This window comes from Molothrus aeneus, chromosome 5 (assembly GCF_037042795.1).
Source record: "Molothrus aeneus isolate 106 chromosome 5, BPBGC_Maene_1.0, whole genome shotgun sequence".
Lineage (NCBI taxonomy): Eukaryota > Metazoa > Chordata > Aves > Passeriformes > Icteridae > Molothrus > Molothrus aeneus.
In genome coordinates, this window is record NC_089650.1 from 56,859,963 (window position 1) to 56,882,655 (window position 22,693).

Below are 22,693 nucleotides of genomic sequence, written 5' to 3' on the forward strand. Positions count from 1 at the left end.
TTCATAACAGTGGGCAGTTGATTTTTTGTAAGATTCCATGCAGGGTTTTGACGCATTTTGCTTCAAGTTCACTGTAGAAGAGAAATACTTAAGCTTTTCTTCTGTATTTTACTAAGTATTCCCTCTAAGAGCAGTTTAAAAATAGGATTTAATTGTATTTTGATTGGACTTTGCTGTAAATTTATTTTTGCCCCTGGAAAAGGCAGTAATTAAAAGACAAAAAAATGCTGGCTAGTGTTTGCTAATTGTTTTTAGTGTTTCTTTCAATACAATTAGAAGGTTTGTCATTGTAGCTGTGAAGATGGTCAGTTCTCTGCATACCTGCTGACAAAATACTGAGAGTCTAGAAATGGTGTGTCGTCTTCTTGTGTTAATTGAGTGTTTATGCTTGGGTGGTGATGAACAGTCTTAATAGTGGTAGACCACAGAGTACCAAGTGATTACTTCAGAAAAAAGAAAAACAAGTTTAATATTTATCTCTGCATGCATGTGTTACCTAATTCATATCATTACATAGCATTTTAGGAATAAGAAAGATGAATAACTTGAAATAATGGTTGTTGAATAGCTTTTTATGTTCTAATAGTATTTGACAATTGTATTTCTGAAAAGGAAATAGAGATTGTGTTTGTGACTCACAGGTTTCTAAATGGTTGGATTTTTTAATGCCAACAATATTTTAAAGTCTACTCAAAAGAAAAAATAATTTACATTTAGCAGACTGTACTGGAAAAAATGAAATCTAAGCTGAATAAACTGTATATTCATGCCCTAAATTGCAAATGAAGATGTTGTTGAAGCATTCATCATAGCTTATCTTTGCAATTCAATAAAAGGCCATTCAGAAATACCAAAACTGGAGTTCTCTCATTGATGCCCTTCCTAACACTGTGAAACTATGAATTGGCAGAAGAGCCAATTGCATTGGGGATGCCAGGATGAGTTACTCAACCTGTAGGCAGAATTTAAGCCATCAAATGAAGTGTTGAAGACTTGATCTTTACATATATCCTAGAAAAGTAAAAGTGAAAAAACCAAAGAACGGTAGGAATCTCTTGCTAAGAATTCTGAACTAGAGGAAAAAATTGCCAAAAATGTAGAATTAGCAGTCAGACTGATGTAACTCAGTATGTTTTTTTCCTTCCCTCATCTTCCTTTACTAATATTTGATTGCTCCAGAAGATGCAAGCAAAGCTAAATGGGTAAACCCAAGTTTAAAGCAGTGTTTTGTTATTTATAACAAAAAATAAAAATCAGATAAAAATCATAAATAACTCCGAAAGGAAATACAGTAATATCTTTCCTTCCTTCCTGGTGTCCACAAAGGACAGTAAGAAAACACTTCTGAATATAAAAATCAACTGGGATTGAAGATAGGAAAAATAACCCCTTTCAAACCAAAATCAAATACAGTAGCTTGAGAAGGACTCAGAAGAACTCTGTTTTCTTAACCCGTTTCAGTGAATTTTTGAACTTACCACACTGCATTTCCCTACCCTACCCTGGATTTTCTATAGTTGTACCATTTCATGTGACCAAAATAGCAACATGGACATTTGTGGTCAGAACAAAGTGAGATGATGGTACCATCCAAAATAAGGAGTCCAGGCACTGATGGATGTGCCTGTGTTCTTGGCACCCTGCTTTCAGATATATGCATGAAGTACAAGCTATTTCACTATGCATTCTTCTTCTTGCTTGTGGAATCATTTAGGCTGGAAAAGACTTTTAGGACCATCAAGTCCAACCATTAGATTTTTATTTTTAGGTGTTCCTAGTTTTTTATCTGTGTATCCAAAATGATCCTGTGCCCAACAGCTGAAAGTTCAGGGTTTATAACATAGGTCCTTTTGTGATGGTTTGTTGCGTTTAAGCTTCAGATCAGGGGTGGGAGCTGTCACTGTCACTGGGAGCTTGCTGGCACCATGAAACCAGGAGGGTCAGAAATCTGGTTTGTAGTAGGATTAGCTGGTCAGAGAATGTGCTGAACCTTCCATTTGCAGTTTACTTTCCTCTCAGTGTACCAGATAAAGACATCTGTTGGGAGCCAAAAATGAAAGAGGGAAGCAAACAACCAACATAATTTTAAGTAGGAACACCTGCAAATATTTTTATTTTTTATCCTTCAAATGGATTCCTTCTTTCTCTTCTGTCTAGTTGCATGTGGTACTGATGTAAATTCATTTACTTCATTAGATTTCTCATAATAACTTAAATCATTGATAAATCAGTTCAAAACACCCCTTTTTAAATCTGACCATGATTGACTGAAGAATTTTATTATCTGAAAGGGGTAGCAGGCAGATAAATTTAGTATGCAATGCAGCTTGCAGTGATGGCCTTTTAAGCAAAGGCGTAATAGCAGCTGCTGTGCAGGTGGTGAGTGTTGCCAGTGGCATTTGTTTCTGACCAACCATGTTCTCTTTGACTCCAAATGGTCTGTCTGTCTGTCTTGAACATTTGCAGTGTGTTAACAGGAAAAGGAATTATGAGGAAGATGACTTAGAAGTGGGATAAACATAAGTACAGTTTTTACTCATGATGAAGGAAGTATTTGGATCTTTTTAGTATGCAATTTTTTACTCAAAAGCAAATTCTAAGTGCTGAAATATCAGCTAACTACAGATTTATCTTTTTTTATTACACGAAGGAGAAAATACTGTTAATACAGCGTTTTTTAGATGTGGTTAATTTGAAGTAGATGTAAATGTAAGTTATAGCAGCTTTTGATGGCACAAATGCTTAAGTTTCTTTGCAAATGTATTTGGAAAGTGTATACTTTTTATTTTCAAGAGGTATGAATACAAAAAATAACAGCATCAACCTGTTTGGGGAAGTCTTTGTTAATTATATGACAGAGAGGTCATATCATTTCAACCCTGGACTGAAGTCTGTGGAAAATAGTCAGTTTTGAAATGTGAGTAATTTGTAGTAACCAAGTACAGCTTTCTTTGGAACAGGATATAAAATATTATTTCACTTTGGTTGTTTATTTAAAAAAATAGGAGCTGCAAGACAAAAAAACCCCAACCTCATCTCTTGCCTGGTGGTGTCAGACCTTGGTGATTTTGTTTTGGTTGTTAAAAAAATTAATTAGTGCATATTAAAGCATATTATATGCCCTGAGATGAGCATCATAGACTACCTAGGAAGATGAGGTTTTTTTCTCATACTTTTTAATAGATGTTTTCAGTATTTTGTATACTGATACAACTTTCCATAGTATTGGCAGCAGCTACAGATGAGAAGTGCATTAAGGTTTGGGTCAGTGTCTCTAGATTGTTTCCTGATGTGTATTAATGAGATCTTTCCTCCTTCAGCTAGCAGGCAGGAGCTTTTGAAAAACTTGATATTCTTTGTATTTCTTCTCAGTTGTGCTCAAGAAGATGAGTCTAATGTCAGGGATTTCAAAAGCTCTTCTTTATCTGATTCTATACTGATTATACTGTACTTCTGTATCTGATTCTATACGTCATTTGCTCATCAGGGATTTCAAAAGCTCGTGTGTATCTGATTCTGTACTTTATGAGTCTTTGCAAGCTCTTTGACGTGAGAGCTGCTCTTGGTTTCGCCAGGTTCCTCCCTGTGCACGCCTCCCCCGTGTCCCAAAGGGGATGTGAGAGGTGACAGTGAGAACGTGAGACGCTGCTCTGGTTTCTCATGGCCCTGCAGGGCTGCGCAGCCCGGTGCGGTGGCTCTTTACTCAGTGTGCTCTCTGGTTCCTCATGGCCCTGCAGGGCTGGGCAGCCCGGTGCGGTGGCTCTTTGCTCAGTGTTCACTGTGGTTTCTCATGGCCCCTGAGGGCTGGGCAGCCCGGTGCGGTGGCTCTTTACTCAGTGTGCTCTCTGGTTCCTCATGGCCCTGCAGGGCTGCGCAGCCCGGTGCGGTGGCTCTTTGCTCAGTGTGCGCTGTGGTTTCTCATGGCCCTGCAGGGCTGCGCAGCCCGGTGCGGTGGCTCTTTGCTCAGTGTGCTCTCTGGTTCCTCATGGCCCTGCAGGGCTGGGCAGCCCGGTGCGGTGGCTCTTTGCTCAGTGTGCGCTGTGGTTTCTCATGGCCCTGCAGGGCTGGGCAGCCCGGTGCGGTGGCTCTTTGCTCAGTGTGCTCTCTGGTTTCTCATGGCCCTGCAGGGCTGCGCAGCCCGGTGCGGTGGCTCTTTGCTCAGTGTGCTCTCTGGTTCCCATGGCCCTGCAGGGCTGGGCAGCCCGGTGCGGTGGCTCTTTGCTCAGTGTGCGCTGTGGTTCCCATGGCCCCTGAGGGCTGGGCAGCCCGGTGCGGTGGCTCTTTGCTCAGTGTGCTCTCTGTGCCATTGCAGGCCCGAGCCTCAGCAGAAAGCTCCCTCTGCTCCGCCGCCTCCGCCGCCGCCCCCGCCGCCGCCCCTGCCGGAGCCTGCCCCGCCCGAGCCCGAGGAGGAGATTCTGGGCTCCGACGATGAGGAGCAGGAGGATCCCGCAGATTACTGTAAAGGTGAGTGCAGGTCACTGCTGCTGCTGCTGCTGCTGAGGAGGCTGAACACTGCCATGCCAGTCTGCTTCTGGTTCTTGAGGGATTTTTAAAAAGCTGATCTTTAATTACGGAATTTACTTATACAAGAATTAGGAACAGCTCATCATTTCAGGTCCTGAAACAATTATGCATCAGGACCTGAAATGATGAGCTGTTTCTAATTTATAATTATCTTCAGCATTACTTTTTCTCTTAGCCATACCTTGTTTATGCATTTTTAGTAGAGATACAAGTGTGGCATCCCTGTATTCTTCCTGATGTCCTAATTATAAGAATAGAGAATAAACTTTCCTTGATTCATGTGAGTTGTAAGAGAAACAAAAACACCCAAACCAAGACAAACAACTCATACTCCAAAATATTCTAAAATGCTTTGGTGCCTTTAGGAGCATTACCTAAATTTATTTTTCAACTGTATCCTTTATTTTTTCTTTCTTCTTTCAACTTGCACTAGCCTAAGATGTTACATGCTTCTTTTCCACATGTTGTATTTCACAGCTCTCAGCATTGTCTGAGGCTCTCTACAGCTTCATTTTAACTCAATTTCCTTAATTTTTTTGTTGGTTATATTCAGGTTTTAAATATGGTTAAATGCATAAAAGCATGACTGCGGTACAACAGTGTCAATACTTAAATTTATTTTAATGTCACTGCTAAAGTTGCAAGTCTGTTCCCATTAGGGTAGAGTGTACACTGTACTTAGATGAAAAATGATAAATAAAAGTTCTGTCAACTCTGGGTTACCTGTTGTAGTAGATTTCAAGAATACATACATCAGAATTTTATCTCTTCAGATCAGTATTTTTGAATAGTCAAAAAGCACTCTATGCACACTGACTGTATCTGGTATTCTGTATTCCTCATACCAAAACCCACTTCCTGTGTCAAATGTGATAATGTCTTCTTAATCAGAAGTTTCTGTGTAAGCCTGGAAATGTGCTATTTCAAGGATTCCCCTTCCTAGCCTGGAAAAGTGTTTTGCATTTACATATTTAACAATGGAAAATGACTGTTTCATTTTGGTGTAAGAAGTTTTATTAATATATTATATTTAAAATGTATAAGTGGCTTACAAATGCTAATAGTGAAAGCCAAACAATAAACTCAAACTAGATGTTAAAGTCTGCAGCAGGGAAGAGAAAAATATGTTGCTAAACCATGCTCACGTATTTTGGTTTGTTTTTTTATTATTTGTGTTAAAACACATTTGTTCTGCAAGATAACTCTTTGGGTGTCTTTAACGTGTTCCATCAGTGAATAAGGGTTTGTTGAAACATCTGTGTACTCATAAACATCTGTATTTCCTTGAGATTAAGCATTTCAAAGCTCTGACTTTATTCTTTCCTGAAGTAAGGGCTGCATTTAATTTCAAACAATGCCTTGTTGTCTGTTTTCCAATATCCCTTGCAAAATGTCACCAGCTGCAAAAGCTAGATCACAAAACAAAAAAATATTCTAAGTAGAGAGCCTGCTTATGAGTTACCTGTTTAACTAGAGCAGGTCAGTAGTGAGACCTGTATACTTCTGAAATAAACTACATTACACTAAGAATACTTGTAGGCTTCCTGAAAAATTAAAGGGAACTTCTGTATGCATAAAGGTTCTTCTGAATTCTTCTGACCCTGAGGCTTTGAATTTTTTAAAGTACATTAAGGATGGTTCAAGCTTTGGTTCATTTGGATGTCATGATCATTACTTGTTTCTGTGAGAGCAATGCTTTTGTTGCTTCAGTTGAGGATTTGCTTATTTTCTGACCCTAATTTCCTGTAAGACTGAGCAGTGCATTTCCTTCTTTCAGTCTGCTGGTGTGCAACTGAAGGGGGGGTCTCCATAAGAATCTGAATTCCATGACCACACTGGGATTTGTTTATATATTTTATGTTCTGTACAGGGAATGAGTTAAGTTATTTGGTGAAGAACTCCCGAATGGTTTTTAGATGCATTTTCTATTTTTTGGAGAGATGTGTTATTAGTTTGAGTATCGTTTTTTGTTTTGGGTAGCAAGGGGAAGATAAAGATTTGGAAATTATAATTTATTACTGGAGTGTCTCTTTTATTCCTAATTTTATCTTCAAAATGGCAGTCTTCCAGGGTTTTTGACTGAAGCCCAGAGCATACTTCATCTCTTCTCAACCCCAGTCTGAAATTTTATAGGAGTGGAATTTTGATGATGACTATATAATTATTTTTTTCAGGAATTCAACATATGGCCTGTTTGCTGTACTTCCTGTTGAGTATTTTTGTTACTACTTTTATTTTTAAGGGCATGTTACTGTGTGCTGGGCTTGCATCTTGACCACATTACATGGTGATTAGTAAATAGTCATAGTAGTGTTTTTTAATGAGAAAATTGGATCAGTTTGTATTAGCACCTGATGTGAAAGAGGCTGACTAGCAGCCATCTGTGAAAAGCAGCTGACTTCCATTCCCTGGGGGCTTCCTCCAGGGCCTGTTGAAGTCTGTGACATTACTTCTGTTTGTGTTACTGAATTTGCATAAAATGCTTTTCAAATATTTATTTAAGGAATGGAAATATCAAACATCCAACTGCATGATTTTTTGAGGGGTACTTTGTAAAACTAGTATTTCTTCTCTGAAAAGCCTTGAAACACTTGGTGATTTTTTTTTTTGCAAGAGTCTGTTGTGTCATTAATGTAGTTGGAATTTTTTGCTTCTCTGATCATCTTCTCTGCCCCCTGGAGATGTCTCTCATTCATCCAGTTCACAAAGGGAATAATTCCCTATACAAACATAGAACGAGCCAGCTACAATTACCAATACATTCAGGAGACATTCAGGAATAATGACCTCATTTTTCTGACCCTCCTTCTTGCATGCATGTAGCTAGCTAGCTGTGAGAGACACTTTTTTCTTCTGTGTGTGCTGCAGTACAACAGGGTGGGTTTTTTGTGTTAAATTATCAGCAGTGCCACTTATACATTGCATATTTTCAAATGCCAGTATTGTTTTTCCAAAAGCACATAATTTTTATCAGCTTGTTAATTTTGCATAGATGCTTTCTTGTTACTAATACTTAGAAATCCTTTTGGTATCATGGAGAACTGAAATGGTTACATTCATCATAGGATGACACCAGTTTTTGATATACACATAACTTAAGTGGGTTGTTACCTGGTTGTCCACAACCTGTAAATGCATATGTTGCTGATAGGAGTAATCAGAGAGTAATGTGTACAGGAATGGTAACAGATCATTTCCAAAACTGCTCCTGCTGTGACTTAGGACAGTGGAAAGTATCTTGTGAAATATATATACACTCATATGCTATATATGCTCCCACTGTTGGCATCTGTCACATATGCTGGTGTATTGTTATAATTAGTTGTGACACTGGTGTAGGGATCAAAACTACATGGTTTTTACATATATAGTATTGTTATGCTACCAACACATAGAGTTTGCTAAAATAACTTATCAAGCCCCAGTTCATTAACTTTGCTGTCTTTGTCTGATTTCCTCTCTGTGCTATTTCCTTTTCTGTCTCTGATGGGAAGGAACCATCACAAGTTTTTCATTATTTTTGGCCCTTTGAAGCACAAGTATACCAAAAGTTGTTTGTAGAGTCAGACTTAAAAGGCTCTTGTTTGCCTAAACTATTTCTAGATATATGTTTTTAATGTGTTTTTATCTGTGATGGTGTATCTGTGTGGAAGTCTCATAAGTTTTGCAGATCATCAGATTTGATTCACTTCACAAATGCTTATCTTTTCAGTAATGGAAAGGCAGAATTCCTATATGTTCTCTTTAACTTTCCTCTTGCATCTCTGACTTCATCATCCTGCCTAAATTTTGTGGGGAAAAAATTACCAAGTAATTAGATTTCTGTTTGTTTGTATTAAACCACTCAATAGCTGTCTTAAATAATGATTATATTTATCCAGATTGTTAAATGTCTCCATCAGCTGTTACTAGAAGGATGCTTAAATAGACAAAATCAAATTTAGTTTGGTTTCTAATTTTTGTATCAGTACCGATTCATGTATTTGCGTTTATTCAGCAAAACTTCTGTAATTGTGAAGCTGCAATAGACTTGGGCTTCATGTGTGGCTGATGCTGTTTCTGTTTGCAGATGGACAGTATAACAGTCAATCCTTACTCTCAGTAAGTCCAGATCCCCCCTTCTCTACTGGAGGGTAAATCCAGTCAGGTGTTCCAAAAGTGATCTGGGTTTTGATTTGGAAATAAGGAGATCCCACTTGGCAGTGTGGGCATCCTTACTGAGGGTGGCACAACTCAGCAGTGGGAATGAAAGTATCATTTTGCTCTGCTGGGTGAGTTGTCCTGGCAGCTTTCATGAGCATTTCCTTTTCATGAGCATTTCCTTCCTAGTGATGGGAGGGCTGGGGAGGTCTTCCCCGAGGGAAGGGTCAGTTTTTGGGGGAAGCTGTGTCTGCTGTTTGCTAAGCCTGCAGTTACACCCCAGCACACATCTATCAAAGCTGTGTGTGTTGTAGAGTTTGTTAGACACACCAGCATCCAACACAGTATGTCATTTAAGCTTTAGCCTTCTCCTGAGAATGTAATTGTTAGAATTCTGTAGCACAGTTGTGTTAAATTTATTATTCTGCTCTGGCAGCATAGGAGAGTTCATAAAAGAACTGTTGAACTTCTGCTAAGGCAGAAGATGTTATTAGCAAAAAGAGAACAAAAATATATCCAGATTTGACATCACTGTTCCCACAGATAAAAAGAGAGAAGAGAGAAGTCTCTGTTTTAAATTCAAGGAATTAAGTTATAAATTCACATTGTTGTCTTAACCAGTTTTAACAAGATTTTCAGGGGATTCAAAACAGATCCAGAAACTTCGAGAAAGTAGTTGAAGGTTTTCCTGATTCTAAATGGATTAGTCAGTAACTGAGGATCCTGCTACAGCTGGGCATGACATTGTGAAGGACCAGAAAGAGATAAATAAGTGGTTCCTTGAAAGCTGCTCTGAGTCTGCTGCTGGTGTCCTGGAGGGTTGCATGGTGCAGCTTTATTATTTGTTTGCAATTTAGGCAAAATTATGGCTGTTACTGTTGGTGTGTTAAGGTCTGAATAAAAACTTTGTGTGTTCATTGTCTTCCCTGTGTTTAACTAAGAATAAAAATGTCTCCCAAAATACAAAGGAAATAAAAGGCTTCATTACACCTCTAGAAATCTGAGCTCCAGCTTGCTCTGTCCTGTTGGCCTTTTCATGGGTGGTTTAAATTTGGACTGCAGACTTCAGTAATGGAAAAGCAGTTCAGACACAGCCCAGAGCTGCCTGCTTTCTCTTCTTCCTCCTCACTGTAAAACCCTCAGATGTCAGAAAAATGCATTGCTGCTGTGGATCAGGAGCCAAGTAGAAGAGCATCAGTGAAGTCTGCATTGTTCTTAACATTTTCTCAGGAAGTATTTTATTGCTGCTTTTATTACTCGAAAGCAAATGGGAATTAAAACAATCTCTGTTGAGATTCTGCAATCATCCAAAATATGTTGACTGGAGAGGCTTCAAATATGATAAAGAAATAATGTAGATCTTTACTGTCTGTGAAGTGAAAGATAAGCCTAAGGAAATAGAGAACAGATGGTTATATTACCATAAATAAAAGCCATAAGAGAGAAGGGTGAATAAACTCTACAGTAGTTACAGGACATGAGTTTTTTCCCTCCAGGCCAAGCAAGGCAGAATTTTTACCATTAGAGTTTTCTTTATATTTCCTATTTATAGTACAGAACAATTTGAAGTGGAAAATTTATACTACAAGGAAATTACTTGAAAACCTGGGAATTCTTGTTTATTTTCTAAATATTCTTTTTTCTACTTGTTTTTTCATAAAGGAGGCTATCATCCAGTGAAAATTGGTGACCTTTTCAATGGCCGGTATCATGTTATTAGAAAGTTAGGATGGGGACACTTCTCTACAGTCTGGCTATGCTGGGATATGCAGTAAGGAAACTACTTTTTTCCATATACTTATATTTTTTTCTTAATACATTATTTTGTTTGCAGTAGCTTCTGTTTTATGTGCATGATAAAGTTATGTAAATGTTTACTATAGTTATAGTAAATGTTTACTATCTTTTTGTGCAGAAAGATGCCTACAGTCTTATTTTGTTCTTGATTAACGGTGTAGTTTATTAAAACTCTCATACAAATAAATGTAATTCTGTTTTCTTTGACAAATTAGCTTTGCTTATTGAATTTGCAGGTTGTCTTGAGCATGCAAGAATAAACTTATATTTTTATTTCTTTTGTATCTTTATGAAAAATGTAATTACCTTCATTAAATGATAGAATGTATAAGCAAGTTCCTCTTGTAGAGACATTAGCATCAAGTAGACTAAAATATCAATAATTACACTGTTAACACAGTGTTGTTAAAAGTTGTTGTTTAGTGCAATTTCAGCATTTTCTGTACAAATGCATTAGACTATGAAATATTCTAGTTAAAATTTCCCAACCTTTAAAGTGTGTTTGTTTTAGCTCAGTGTACATGTTGAAAATGTTTCTCTTCTTTTCAAGGGGAAAAAGGTTTGTTGCAATGAAAGTTGTAAAAAGTGCCCAGCATTATACGGAGACAGCCTTGGATGAAATAAAGTTACTCAAATGTGTAAGTATCACTATTGCAGTACAGTGTTCAATAACAATAATAAAAGTAATAGTGAATTAAAAAAAACACAGAGAATTTATTTTAGACTCTTGTTTTTTTACATATTGTCCTCTAAACATCTGGCTTATTATGAATTAATATGTCTTCTGAAGCTCTAAAATACATAAGTTTGTGTGGAAATCTAACTAATCAGTATTTTAAAGTGGATGTTTTCTGAAAATGTCAGTGTTTGCATTCTTGGTTTAGGTTCGTGAAAGTGACCCTAATGATCCCAACAAGGATATGGTTGTACAGCTCATTGATGACTTCAAAATTTCTGGAATGAATGGAATTCGTATCCTTTTGAGAACATGGCATTCTCATTAAAATATTCTACTGAAATAAGTAAGCATTTAGTTCTGGCTTTTTTCTAGTTAATCTTACTTTAAATATATAATGTAGAAACACCAAAATGTATGTAGATGCCAAGAGAAGTGCAATGTGGAAGGCACTCTATGGAGTGAAAGTAACTTAGCTTTTCGAAACACAAAGCAAAATTAAAAAAGAGGTCTTATATATCCTTTCATGGTCTGGTAGAAGTAGAGATAGATTGCTTAAAAAATAGAGTTTACTGAAAACATTTGTAGTAACTGAAGCTTACAAGAAATATTTTTTTCGTTCTAGACTGGTAAAGAGAAATTGTCAGTGTCATGAAAAAGCTGGTTTCTGTTTTCTTGTGAGAATTGTGAGGTCATGGAGATGTTTCTCTTGTTCAACTTTTGACCAGGCGTTAACCTTGCTTTTGGCAAGGATTGTAAAGCTTTGTCTTTGAAAGCTTTCTTAAAAAAAACAAAACAGGGGTGGTGGAAAAAGAGAGAGAGAAAGTAAAATACAACCGACTAATTCTTGGTGTAAATTTCGGATCTGTGAATAAATTTGATTTTAGAGTTGAGCTAAACTGAGTTCTCCTTGCTGATCGTATTAGGTATTTTAGTAGTTTATTATATGACTGTGCTTTTATTTACTGTTACAGCTGGACTTATGTGTGTGCATGTTGTGTTTGGAGCCCAGTAGCAAACCTCATTGTTCATGGGTCACATTGCCAGAGAGAGAGTTCCTGCTCTGGAGAGCCTGATTATACATTGATTTTGGTTATGTGCCTTCAGCAGATCACATTAAGGTACCTTTCACCAACTCCCATCTTCTAGGAGAGGAATGTAGAAGGTGACTGTCAGTAAATCTGAGTGCTCACTAGAAAGCATCCTTCCAGACAGAAGTGTGCAAGCAGCTTCCATCCCATTCATCTATCTAGGGTATGTGGTGAGAATGAGAGTCTGGGGTCAGGTGTTCTCAGTTACAAACTGATGTCTAATCTTGTTTTCTTTTGCCCATTTTTATTTGTTTTCATCTGAGTGCAGTACAGTTGAAGAATAATTATTTTTAGAAGCCAAGAATTTTGATTTATTGTTTTATTGTAAAACAGTAATACAAAATAAGGAGTACAGTAATGCATTTATAGCTATACATAGAAGTATCTCTTATCTCTTTATCAGAGCAATTTCCCAATAATGTTCTTAAATTCTTGATAAGATTCACATGTATACCACTGTATTAAAGGTGAGGGCTGTTTCTAGGTGTGAAGAGTAAATTTTGTTCGGAATAATACTTTGAAATAATATCCAAACTTATATCTTATTGCAATATAGCACTTACACTGAGAAGGCTGAAAGAGACCATGTACCAGTGAAAAATAAGGAGTCAGGTAGCTTTGTATTGGCAGATTAAAACTGGACAGCTGATGTTGATTTATTCTATTTCAGTTTTGCCTTCACGTTGAAAACTGGCGATACAGAAATTTTTATGTAGAAGGCAGATGTTCCTGCCTTACTGAAAAGTACATTTTCCAGAAAAGTACCAGTATACAGGAGGGACTGATACTGGACTCAAATTTAAATTGCATCTGGAAGTCTCTCAAAGTCCTGACTGCCAGCAAAAATATGATACCAAGTATCTTACGAGTTTTCCTGAGAACAGCTTGTGCATCCTGAGTTATTTGAGCAGTGGTTGGTTGCATTATTTCATCAGCTCCTTTTTAAGTTCTAGGGAAAATAATTTTTGGTGTAGGTTCTCTTAGGATGGAGCAGGTAATTGATTTTAATGTTTTGGTGCTGTTTACTTTTTAAAATGCTATATTGGTGCTAGGTTATGTCACTGAGTTGCACAGGTTGAGAGAAATAGAGTAATTTGAGATCTTTTCCATGCTCTGCTGTTTCCAGCTTCCTTTGGGCAAGTCACTAAATTGCTTGACTATAAAATAAAACCACATATGTTTCATAGAGGCTTGATTATTCGTTATGGAATGCATTCAAAAGCTAAAACAAGACAGAAGAGAGGTGGGTGAATCCTTTGGATGGCTAATACCACAAAATGTCATGGAGCTTCCAAGCAGGGAAAATTGTCAAGAACCATGTAGAACAGAGCTGGGATTGTGCAGAGCCATTGGCCTGCACTGTGTGACTGCAAACTCTCTCTCTCCTAGGAGCTGGAGTAAGTGCCTATATACAGAGGAATTTTAATAATGTGTTATCCTGCACTAGGCTGACAATTTTTTACCTACTTGTTTATTTTGCAAAGATTGCAATTACGACTTTTTCATGACATTACAGAATTCATGATCTTGGGCACTTTGGTGTTTTCATTAAGTGTGAATTATTATGTTTGTTTGCAGTGGACATTTAATAAATAAATATAATAAATGCTCCTTTCAGTGTAGCATTTTTTAAATGAAAGGTTCGGATAATCCTGTAATGGAACAAGTGTTTTGAGAGACAAATGGAAAAAATAAAGAAGGAAACATTCCCACACAATCAGACATTATGTCTGATTATATGAATGATTGTAATAAATGTATCTCCAAAGAATATAGATTATTAATTGTCATAGTGTCTAAATGGTGCCAGTACAGAAGCAACTGAGATGCATCCTAGAGTCTTCTGTGCTGGTACTAGAGCTTAACTAGCCTTTATCCTTTGTCATATTTCTAAACACTTGAGTAATGTGTATTTATAGATAGATAGATAGTTACAGGTAGGATTTGAGTCAAGAAAGAACAGCTCCCAGTACTTGTCACAGCTAACCCTGTCAGCTGATTAATGTTAAATTTACTCTCACTTTTTCTGCTGTGCTTGGTTTCCTCCTGTGAGCCATCCCCTGTGCTGCTTTGAAGAGAATTGCACAAGAAGCATGTCTCCTAGGTGGGCTTCAGGGGTATTTTTTTGCTGCAGGAGTTTTTGGACCTTATCACCAGTCATGTTATTGGTGCTGTAGGAGGATCCTGGGACTTGCAAGGCTGGTTTCCTAGTAGTTAATGCAGACCTTTTCCCAAACTCCTTGTTCTGGATGGTCTGGCTTAAGGTTAATGTTTTTCAGATCAGGATAGTAAATCAGACAGCAGGCACATTTCTGCATACCTGCTCCCAACACTGAGCCTGCTCTGTATCTTTTCTCCATTCCAGTTGTCTCTCCAGTATGGAGTGTCCCTTGAGTTTGTCCAAGTCCTCCCTGCAGAATGTTGCAATCTCTTTTTTTTTCAGGTAGACATCACTTTCTGATGACCTTCCCTCTTTCTGCCTGCCTCTGCCATTCCTCTTACATCTTCCTTCTTGGTGCTCTCCCTTGCCTCTCAACTGTTTACTTCCCTACATCCTTTCTCTTCTGGTTACTGGCAATGCTTAACATTTCTATAAGTGCAAGGAATGTCAGGAATGTGCATTGGAGAGTGCAGCAGCATGGTCTGAAGGACTGTGGGCGGGTGTCCTATATTTCATTTCTGAATGTAGCAGTGTCCTTTTTGCAATCTGTGCTGCTGTAGCTTTGCAGCTTGACTGTGTGGGCTCGGTTAATAAGCCCTGCAGAGCTCATGCTCTCTGCTCATCCTTTATGATGGCTGTGTGCTCTACTAGTGGCTTGTGTTCATTGTGGGGTGAAGTAACCAAGACTGTTTCCTCTTCTGAATGGGACAGAGTTCTGAGTACACCCAGTTGATGTGAGTGGGAAAGGACTGTTCAGTGTCTCCTCTAATACAGGAATTCAGGAATGTGAAATGAGATTAGCAGTTGGCAACAGCTCTGTTACACAGTTCTTCACACTGTGCTTTGACCAGTCTGGAGAACTTTTACTGCTGGTGTAACTTCAGTATAGAGGATGCAGATGTTAAAACTTGAGTTACCTTTATGTATATAGGTAGGTACTTGAGAAGAATGTGTGAGATAAACTGACAGACAAGGTAAGTCTCATTTTACCACAAGACAGTGACTCTTAAGATAATTGCCAAGACTCTAGTTAATAAAACTTAGAGAAGTTAGGTAAGATTGCTAAGAGTGTAGAAGTGGTCCTCTGTATGAATGGTCTCTGACATAGTCTAATTCATCGAGATTTTCCTGCAATCTCCATCAATTAATTTTTGGTTATTTGTATTGCATTGTTCTTGGCAAGGTTATAGCATCATGTAGTTAAGATTTTAACATTTTTTCTGATTTCCAGGTACATTAAGGTCATTCCCAGCTCATGTTTGAGGATTAATTGGATGTAGTGTAATTGTATAACTTGCCAGAATGTTGTGATGACAAAACTTTAAATTAGCTTCAGTATTTGAAGATTTTCTCAATAGAAAGATAACCTACCCAGGCATGTGGGTGTATAATCTCTTAACTTAGAAAGCCCTTGAAGCAGAAATCACAGGAAGTTCCTACGTCATGTTTTTTCCTAATAATCTCCCCTGATAATTGACTGTTTGCCTCTGTCAGGATCCAGTAGTAAATGCTGTGTCTAATTAAATATTTTGGCATTGTGTTTTTTGCATGTTGTTTCTGAGTTCTGCATTTCTTTGTTTGAGAGTTCTTTGGTGATTGCCATTATTCTCTGCAGTTAAAACTGTAGGCTTTAAGAGATCCATTCTCATACTATATTAGTATTTGTTGTCAAGTGACTATTCAGCTTAATAAAAAATGGTTATTATGGTTCATTTTCTACAGCACGGTTGCTGCACACTTCTCTTATTAAAACCTTCTATTAATATAATTTAAAATTTATTAAAAAATAGAGATCATAGGCCAAATCAGTACTTTCATCTGTCTCAGAGAAAAGAAAAATGAGTTAGTTGCTTTTTACAATTACTTTCTTAATTATTGACCCTAATGCTGCTGTTAACATGTTGAAGTAACGACAAGATTTGTGTAATTAAAATGTTTTATTTTAATTCACTCTGCAGTTGGACACTGGTTCTGTATGGGTTTATATGTAATTGAAACAAGGTAACAAAGCATTTACCATGCTCATTTTAGGGGGAATCATATTTCCTCTAAAGGGGATGACTACTCCTTTAGCCAGAACACAGGCAAACTTAATCTCATGAACAAGTTTATTTGGAAGTTACCCTTAATTAAATTACAGATGTTTGCATGGTCTTTGAAGTACTTGGGCATCATCTTCTAAAATGGATAATCAAGTCAAATTATCAAGGCCTTCCCATCCGTTGTGTTAAAAGCATAATTCGACAGGTAAGTTTGGTTAATACTCTAATCAGGTTTTTTCCTCAATTGTTAACAGTTTGAAGGTTTGAATTACAATATTTGAACTGAACTCTTACTACTATCTGAGATAATTTTATTTTAATCTCAGTGGGATGAGATTGCACTGGTGTTACTGTGCATCAGACAATTTTGCTTCAAAAGCTTCTGTAGTTCCATGCTGCAGTGGAAAATTATCTGTTTATGCTACTACTTGGTAATACATTTTTTCCAATTTCTGGGTACTTTTGAACACTGGGATAAAATCGGGCTTGTTTTAAAATGCAGCTGAAAGCTGAGTTTCTTAATAAATTTAGATGCAGTTTCAAGCAGATTTTTTAAAATTCCCTTTGTGATTAGGTACTTCAGGGTCTAGATTACCTGCACAGCAAGTGCAAGATCATCCACACGGATATAAAGCCCGAGAACATCCTGATGTGTGTGGACGACGCCTACGTGCGCAGGATGGCAGCTGAGGCCACCGAGTGGCAGAAGGCTGGGGCTCCTCCCCCCTCTGGCTCAGCAGGTATGAACAGCATATTAAAATGCAATGTGGGCAACTACCATCAGTATAGTATTGCTAGCAGTATTTTGTACAGTGAGAATTCACATTTTAAATGATTGCATGTGAAAAATGCGTGTCTGTTTAATTCTTGTCCCTGCTCTGGAAGCTGTCAGAGTAATGATTTTGTGCTGGTTTTGCATGTTCTTGTTTTCAGGGTCCCCAGAAACAGAAAAATATTTATTGGTGTAAACTTACTCCCCTCCCATCCCACAAGCGTTAACACCTGGGTTTTAGTCACTCTGGAACTTACATCTCTAATACTAACAACAGTTACTAATCTTACCTAAATTATGTCTAGTTCTAAATTCACCAGCATCCTTGTGAAATCATCTGCCTTTTTGTCTGTTGTAACTTACTTTTAAGAATCAATGAAAAGTTTTACATTCATAATTTTTCACCCTTAAAAATTGAATTTATTGTACCTAACTGAACTCGTGACAAGCCCATTTTCCTAGCAGTGTAAAATGTTTTATGTTAAGCTTGCCAAGAGTTTTGATAGGAACTGTACCTTATGTTTATCTAGGAGTAGCCAAGATAAAGAAGTTCACAGCAATAAGCAAAGACAAACAAGGAGGAAGTGTGGCTTTTCTAGTGATTTTTTTTTTTTTAGTACTGTGTACTATATATTTTTAGTACTGTGGTTGCTACTAATTTGCCAATTGAGCATATCAGCTACAGGCAGTGGGAAAGTAATTCCCTTTGTAATATTGTCAGAAAATATATCACAGATTGAAATCTGTGAGGTATGCTAAAAATACTTTTTATATTGGGAGCAAATACAGTGATCAGGATCCATTTCACTGGAATAGCATTATATATTTTTAGATGAAAAGTTGTATAAATGGTGAACGTATTGTATTGTATTTGACATAATGTGTAATCACATTATAGCTAGAGATTTTGTTATTTATGTGGGAAATCACTTGATTTTATTCATGCAGCCTTTATATTGCTTCCTGACATTAAAATGAGTATTATTTTAAGGAAGGGCATTCTTATCACACTTGGTTCTTAGCCAATTGTAATTAAATGTATGGCTTTACACACGGGAGCTGAGCATGTGTATCCTTTACAGCATTGCAAGATTAGGTTGTGTATAATTTCCCTTTTTATAACAATGTTAGTGCTCAGGTTTAAGAATCTTTTTGAAAACCTTGCCCTTTCAGGGGTATTCAAGCAGGTTTTTCCCTGAGCTTAGCAGCAGGATCTGAACCTATAAAACAACTCTATATTTTTTTCGGCATTCCTTAATTACCATAGGCCTGTGTGTCTGAAGAAGTTTGTGAGAGGTTCTCCCCCGTTCAGTTCCTCTTGCTTCACTTTGCTTCTGTCTCCCATATTTGGTTATTTCTGTTGGTTTTGATCACAGGGGGAGGTTTAATGTGGCTTGTGGTGCTCTGTGAGTGTGCCAGTCAGCACTGCAATCCCATCAGAGCCAGTCACTGATGGGATCCTGCTCAGAGCTGCTGGAAGAGGCCCATGCTGGAGCTGCTTTTTCTGTGATATGCTGTGGTTTTTGCCTTAGGCAGTTCTTCATGCCTCCAGCCCTAGCAATCAAACTGCCTTGTTGCAGAGTAAGACACATGAGTATTTGGCTTTTCTGTTGGGTACAACACAGTAGTTGTATCTTTGCTAATATTCCCTGAACTGTTTAAACCAGTCTATACCTGCTCTGCCAGCTGATGACATACATTTAATCTGTGGCAGCTCTGCAGTCATTCCATGATTTCTATCCACTCTTAATGGTTCAGCCTTTTTTTTTTTTTTAAATTTCATGAGCTCTCTGCCAAGCACAGCACAGTGAACACAGATAGCTGCTAGCTCCTTCTGATCCCAGATGCTCTAATGGAGACATCAAATGATTTCAGGCAGCATGTACTTGTAAAGAGTAAAAAATCTGGCTAACAAAGTAAATTTAACACTGCCTTATTTAGTTAAGAATATTTTAAAGTTATTTCTACTTGTTTTTGCTTTTATAAAGTTGTTTTTGAAAAAGAAAACCTTTATTTTATTTACAATTTATTTTTTGTCTTTTTAGTGAGTACAGCTCCACAACAAAAGCCTGTAAGTATTGTTACATAATACAATTTAACTGCCTTATTTTCTGTGTTTCTCTGGCTATTAATATGTATTAGACTGTTAGTAGCCTCAACCCTTTTTTAAGAGCTTCCTTTGAATAAAGCTTTTATCTTTCAAAGAACATTTTTCTTTTCATGTCTGTGGCCTTACCAGTTTTAAGCACAGTATTTCTGTGATGGAAATTCTCACAGACATACAGTTCTATAGCTATGTCAAACTAAGTTAAGCACTGCTGTTTTCTTCTCTTGAGGAGTAACCCATTTGTCCAAATCCTGACAAAAATGGGAGAATGCACTAAATATTGTGCATTTCAGATATCTTAAGGGCATAAAGGCCTTAATCATCAAGGCCTGAAAGTTGAGGCAATTTTCTGAGGTTTGAAAGATCTCTTTGCCATATGCATGTAGGAAATCACCAATGGTAATACAGCTGTTCAGAAATATCTGTGGCCAAAGCTGCTTTCTGTGTGTACAGAACATGCATAATTTCAGTGAGTATACAACAGGGATGAAATTTATTAGGGTTGTGAAATTTAATGTCTTGTTTAAATGATCCCATGGCTTTTTATGAAAATAACAGGATTAACAGATAAGCCTTTGAGGAAATGTTTTTCTCTTTTCCTTGTACTTTATTTTTTGATTATATGAGGATTTCTTACTGTGATATTTAAACAATGAATGAAAAATGGATAGATTTCATTTATCAGTAGAAATAGAAACCATAATTCTGTTAAAATGCATTCATTTTTCATTTCCTTGTTGTTGTACCTGAGTTTTTCAATCCTTATGTTATATAAAATGAGAAACTTCATAATGGCCATCTGCTGTTTGTAATTCATATGTTTTAGGCCAGAAGGGAGTAATAAAGATGCTTTCCTTTCACAAGAAAATAGCTGAAAAAACCCCAGGTTTTATTTAGAATTCACTGTTTTCAGTCTCTTTAGTTTTCTTGTGTCTTTTTGCTCACAATACTTTTGCTGGTTATTAACTGCATTATACAGAGAGAGAAATAAGGTATTGAATTTATATGTAAACAGCTAATATGATACCTGATTATTTTCCACATACCGTATCATCTGTTAATCTGGATTGAAGTTTAGGATTATTGTGTTTATCAAGGTTATGGGATCATAAGAATTTTATTATGACATCTTAGATGTATAAATGTATTTTGCTCTTGTATCTAATAATGACCATGTGAAAACATGATTAACTGTGTAAAGTTTTGGTGGATTTTTGCCTCATACAGTCCTGTATCATTCTTGATTTGATGTAAACTGTAAAAAGTAATATAATTACTAAGTTAGTTGCCATCTAGTATTTTCAAAAAAATGGTAATGAAACTGTAAATTAGTTTGATGTGAGATGCCTTGGAAATGCAAAATTACTTTTTCTTTCTTTGGTATTAATATTTCAGGTTGGAAAAATATCCAAAAACAAAAAGAAAAAACTGAAGAAAAAGCAGAAGAGGCAAGCTGAGCTGCTAGAAAAACGCTTGCAGGAAATAGAAGAACTAGAGCGGGAAGCTGAAAGGAAAAAAATAGAAGAAAATGTAACCTCAGCTGTACCATCAAATGAACAAGAGGATGAGTACCACCCAGAGGTGAAACTAAAAACAGCTGATATAGAAGAGGTAGTAGATGAAGAACCTGGAAATGATGATGGTTAGTATCACTTGTTTTTATTGTCCCTGAGTTTAGTGTTTCAGAGCAGAAAGTGTAACTGTGCAGTGTTGTATCTGGTGCAGTGAAAAAAATCTCCAATCATTAAGTTCATTTTCTCCTGTAGGTAAAATTGTAACTACAGTACCTAAAAAGGTAAAGAAAAATCAAACTTGCTGCAGAAGTGAAGAAAGACATCAATATCAGTGTATAGCCATAAACAATTCAAAAAAGCACATAGAAAATTCAGCAGAACAGTCACCATGCCACATTGAGTGGAATAACTGAGTATCCTGGTGAAGTAGAAGAAGAAGAAGATGCATTTTTCTATATTATTATTGTTGTAGTTGGAGTCATCATTGCTTTACCTTTTTCTTCTTACAGTGTTTATTGTAATGATCTATCAGGTAACAAAGATTGCAACTTCTTCACTAAAATTTTTTATATGTCTTGTTAAAATAATCGTTATGGTCCAGCTCCATTCTGGCTTCCCTGATTTTCTTGTCAGCTCTTCAGTCCTGATAAAGATGTAACTACTGAGACTGTAGTTCAGTTTGGTTTGTTGTAGTTCTGCTCTTACAGAGAGTTTTCTTTCTTCTGTGATGACTCCATTGACATAGGTTGAATTCTAGATTTTTAAAAGTTTGCTTTCAAGGCCAGATTCATCTTCCCTTCATAACATTATTCTCTTCTGGATTGGTTCCTCCTGAGCCACTTCCCATTTTTTATTTTTCCAACAGTCTTACTAGTCCATCCTTTTACCTTTAATTTAGATTTGAAGCTTTGCATATTTCAGTGATAGTCAGTGTTTCCTTGTGTGATATGTCAGAAGTCAGGTAGTTACTGAAGAGTTAAAAATGATGAATGCCTAATTTTAGTCCGGTTTGTTGATGTGTGATGTAATGTGTTGCTTACCAAAATTTTTCAGGTGAAGCAGAAGATCAGGATGAAAAAGAAGACACAGAGAAGGAAAACACTGAAAAAGATGATGATGTTGAGCAGGAACTTGTCAACACTGACTCTACAGACCCTAAGTGGATAGAATCCCCCAAAACAAACGGCCATATTGTGAACGGGCCATTCCTATTGGAACAACAGATTGAAGATGAGGAAGAAGAAGAGGAAGAATGCCCAAATCAAGAGGAGTATAATCTTGATGATCCAAATGCAAAAAGTGATTACTCTTATAGCAGCTCCTATGAACAGTTTAATGGTGAATTGCCAAATGGACGTCATAAAATTCCAGAGTCCCAATTCTCGGAATTTTCAGCGTCGGTGTTCTCTGGGGCTCTGGAGTCTGTAGCCTGTGGTTCTGCTGTGTCTGAAGGATCAACTGTAACTGAAAGGGAGGAGAGCAGCCCATCTCATGACAGGAGCAGAACGGTTTCAGCTTCCAGCACTGGGGATTTGCCAAAAAGTAAGTGTTCCTCTTAATGGCTTTTGTCTAGTAGCATGGGTGTGTATTGTATTAAATAAAAGAGACAGGTAAATGGAATACAAAGGCAGTTGTTAGGTTAAGAAAAAATTTTTTAAGTAAATTGGATGGTTTTTCTTGCAGAACTATGATTTATGGGTTATTTTCCACTCTAGAACTTGCTTTTAAGGCTCATTAGATAAATAAGTTATTGTAGAATAAACAGTTGCATTGACAAGTCAGTCTACACGTGAAAGAGAAAAGGAAATCTATAGTTGCAAATAAACATCATTCCTGTAGTTTCAAGGTAGAAGATGAGCATGAGATCAT

At 37.0% G+C, this 22,693-nt stretch overlaps 1 protein-coding gene across 6 annotated transcripts in view; it reads left to right on the forward strand.

The window, feature by feature from the left end:
* Positions 1-22,693, forward strand: part of SRPK2 (SRSF protein kinase 2) — a 128,964-nt gene that overhangs the window by 83,770 nt on the left and 22,501 nt on the right. For all 6 annotated transcript variants that reach the window (XM_066550851.1, XM_066550852.1, XM_066550846.1 and 3 more), the window contains 9 exons: positions 4,313-4,464; positions 10,327-10,435; positions 11,012-11,099; positions 11,346-11,433; positions 16,530-16,636; positions 17,006-17,171; positions 19,249-19,274; positions 20,706-20,952; positions 21,878-22,366. In XM_066550851.1, the coding sequence (XP_066406948.1) occupies positions 4,313-4,464; positions 10,327-10,435; positions 11,012-11,099; positions 11,346-11,433; positions 16,530-16,636; positions 17,006-17,171; positions 19,249-19,274; positions 20,706-20,952; positions 21,878-22,366 (1,472 nt within the window). The remainder of the gene's footprint in view (positions 1-4,312; positions 4,465-10,326; positions 10,436-11,011; positions 11,100-11,345; positions 11,434-16,529; positions 16,637-17,005; positions 17,172-19,248; positions 19,275-20,705; positions 20,953-21,877; positions 22,367-22,693) is intronic.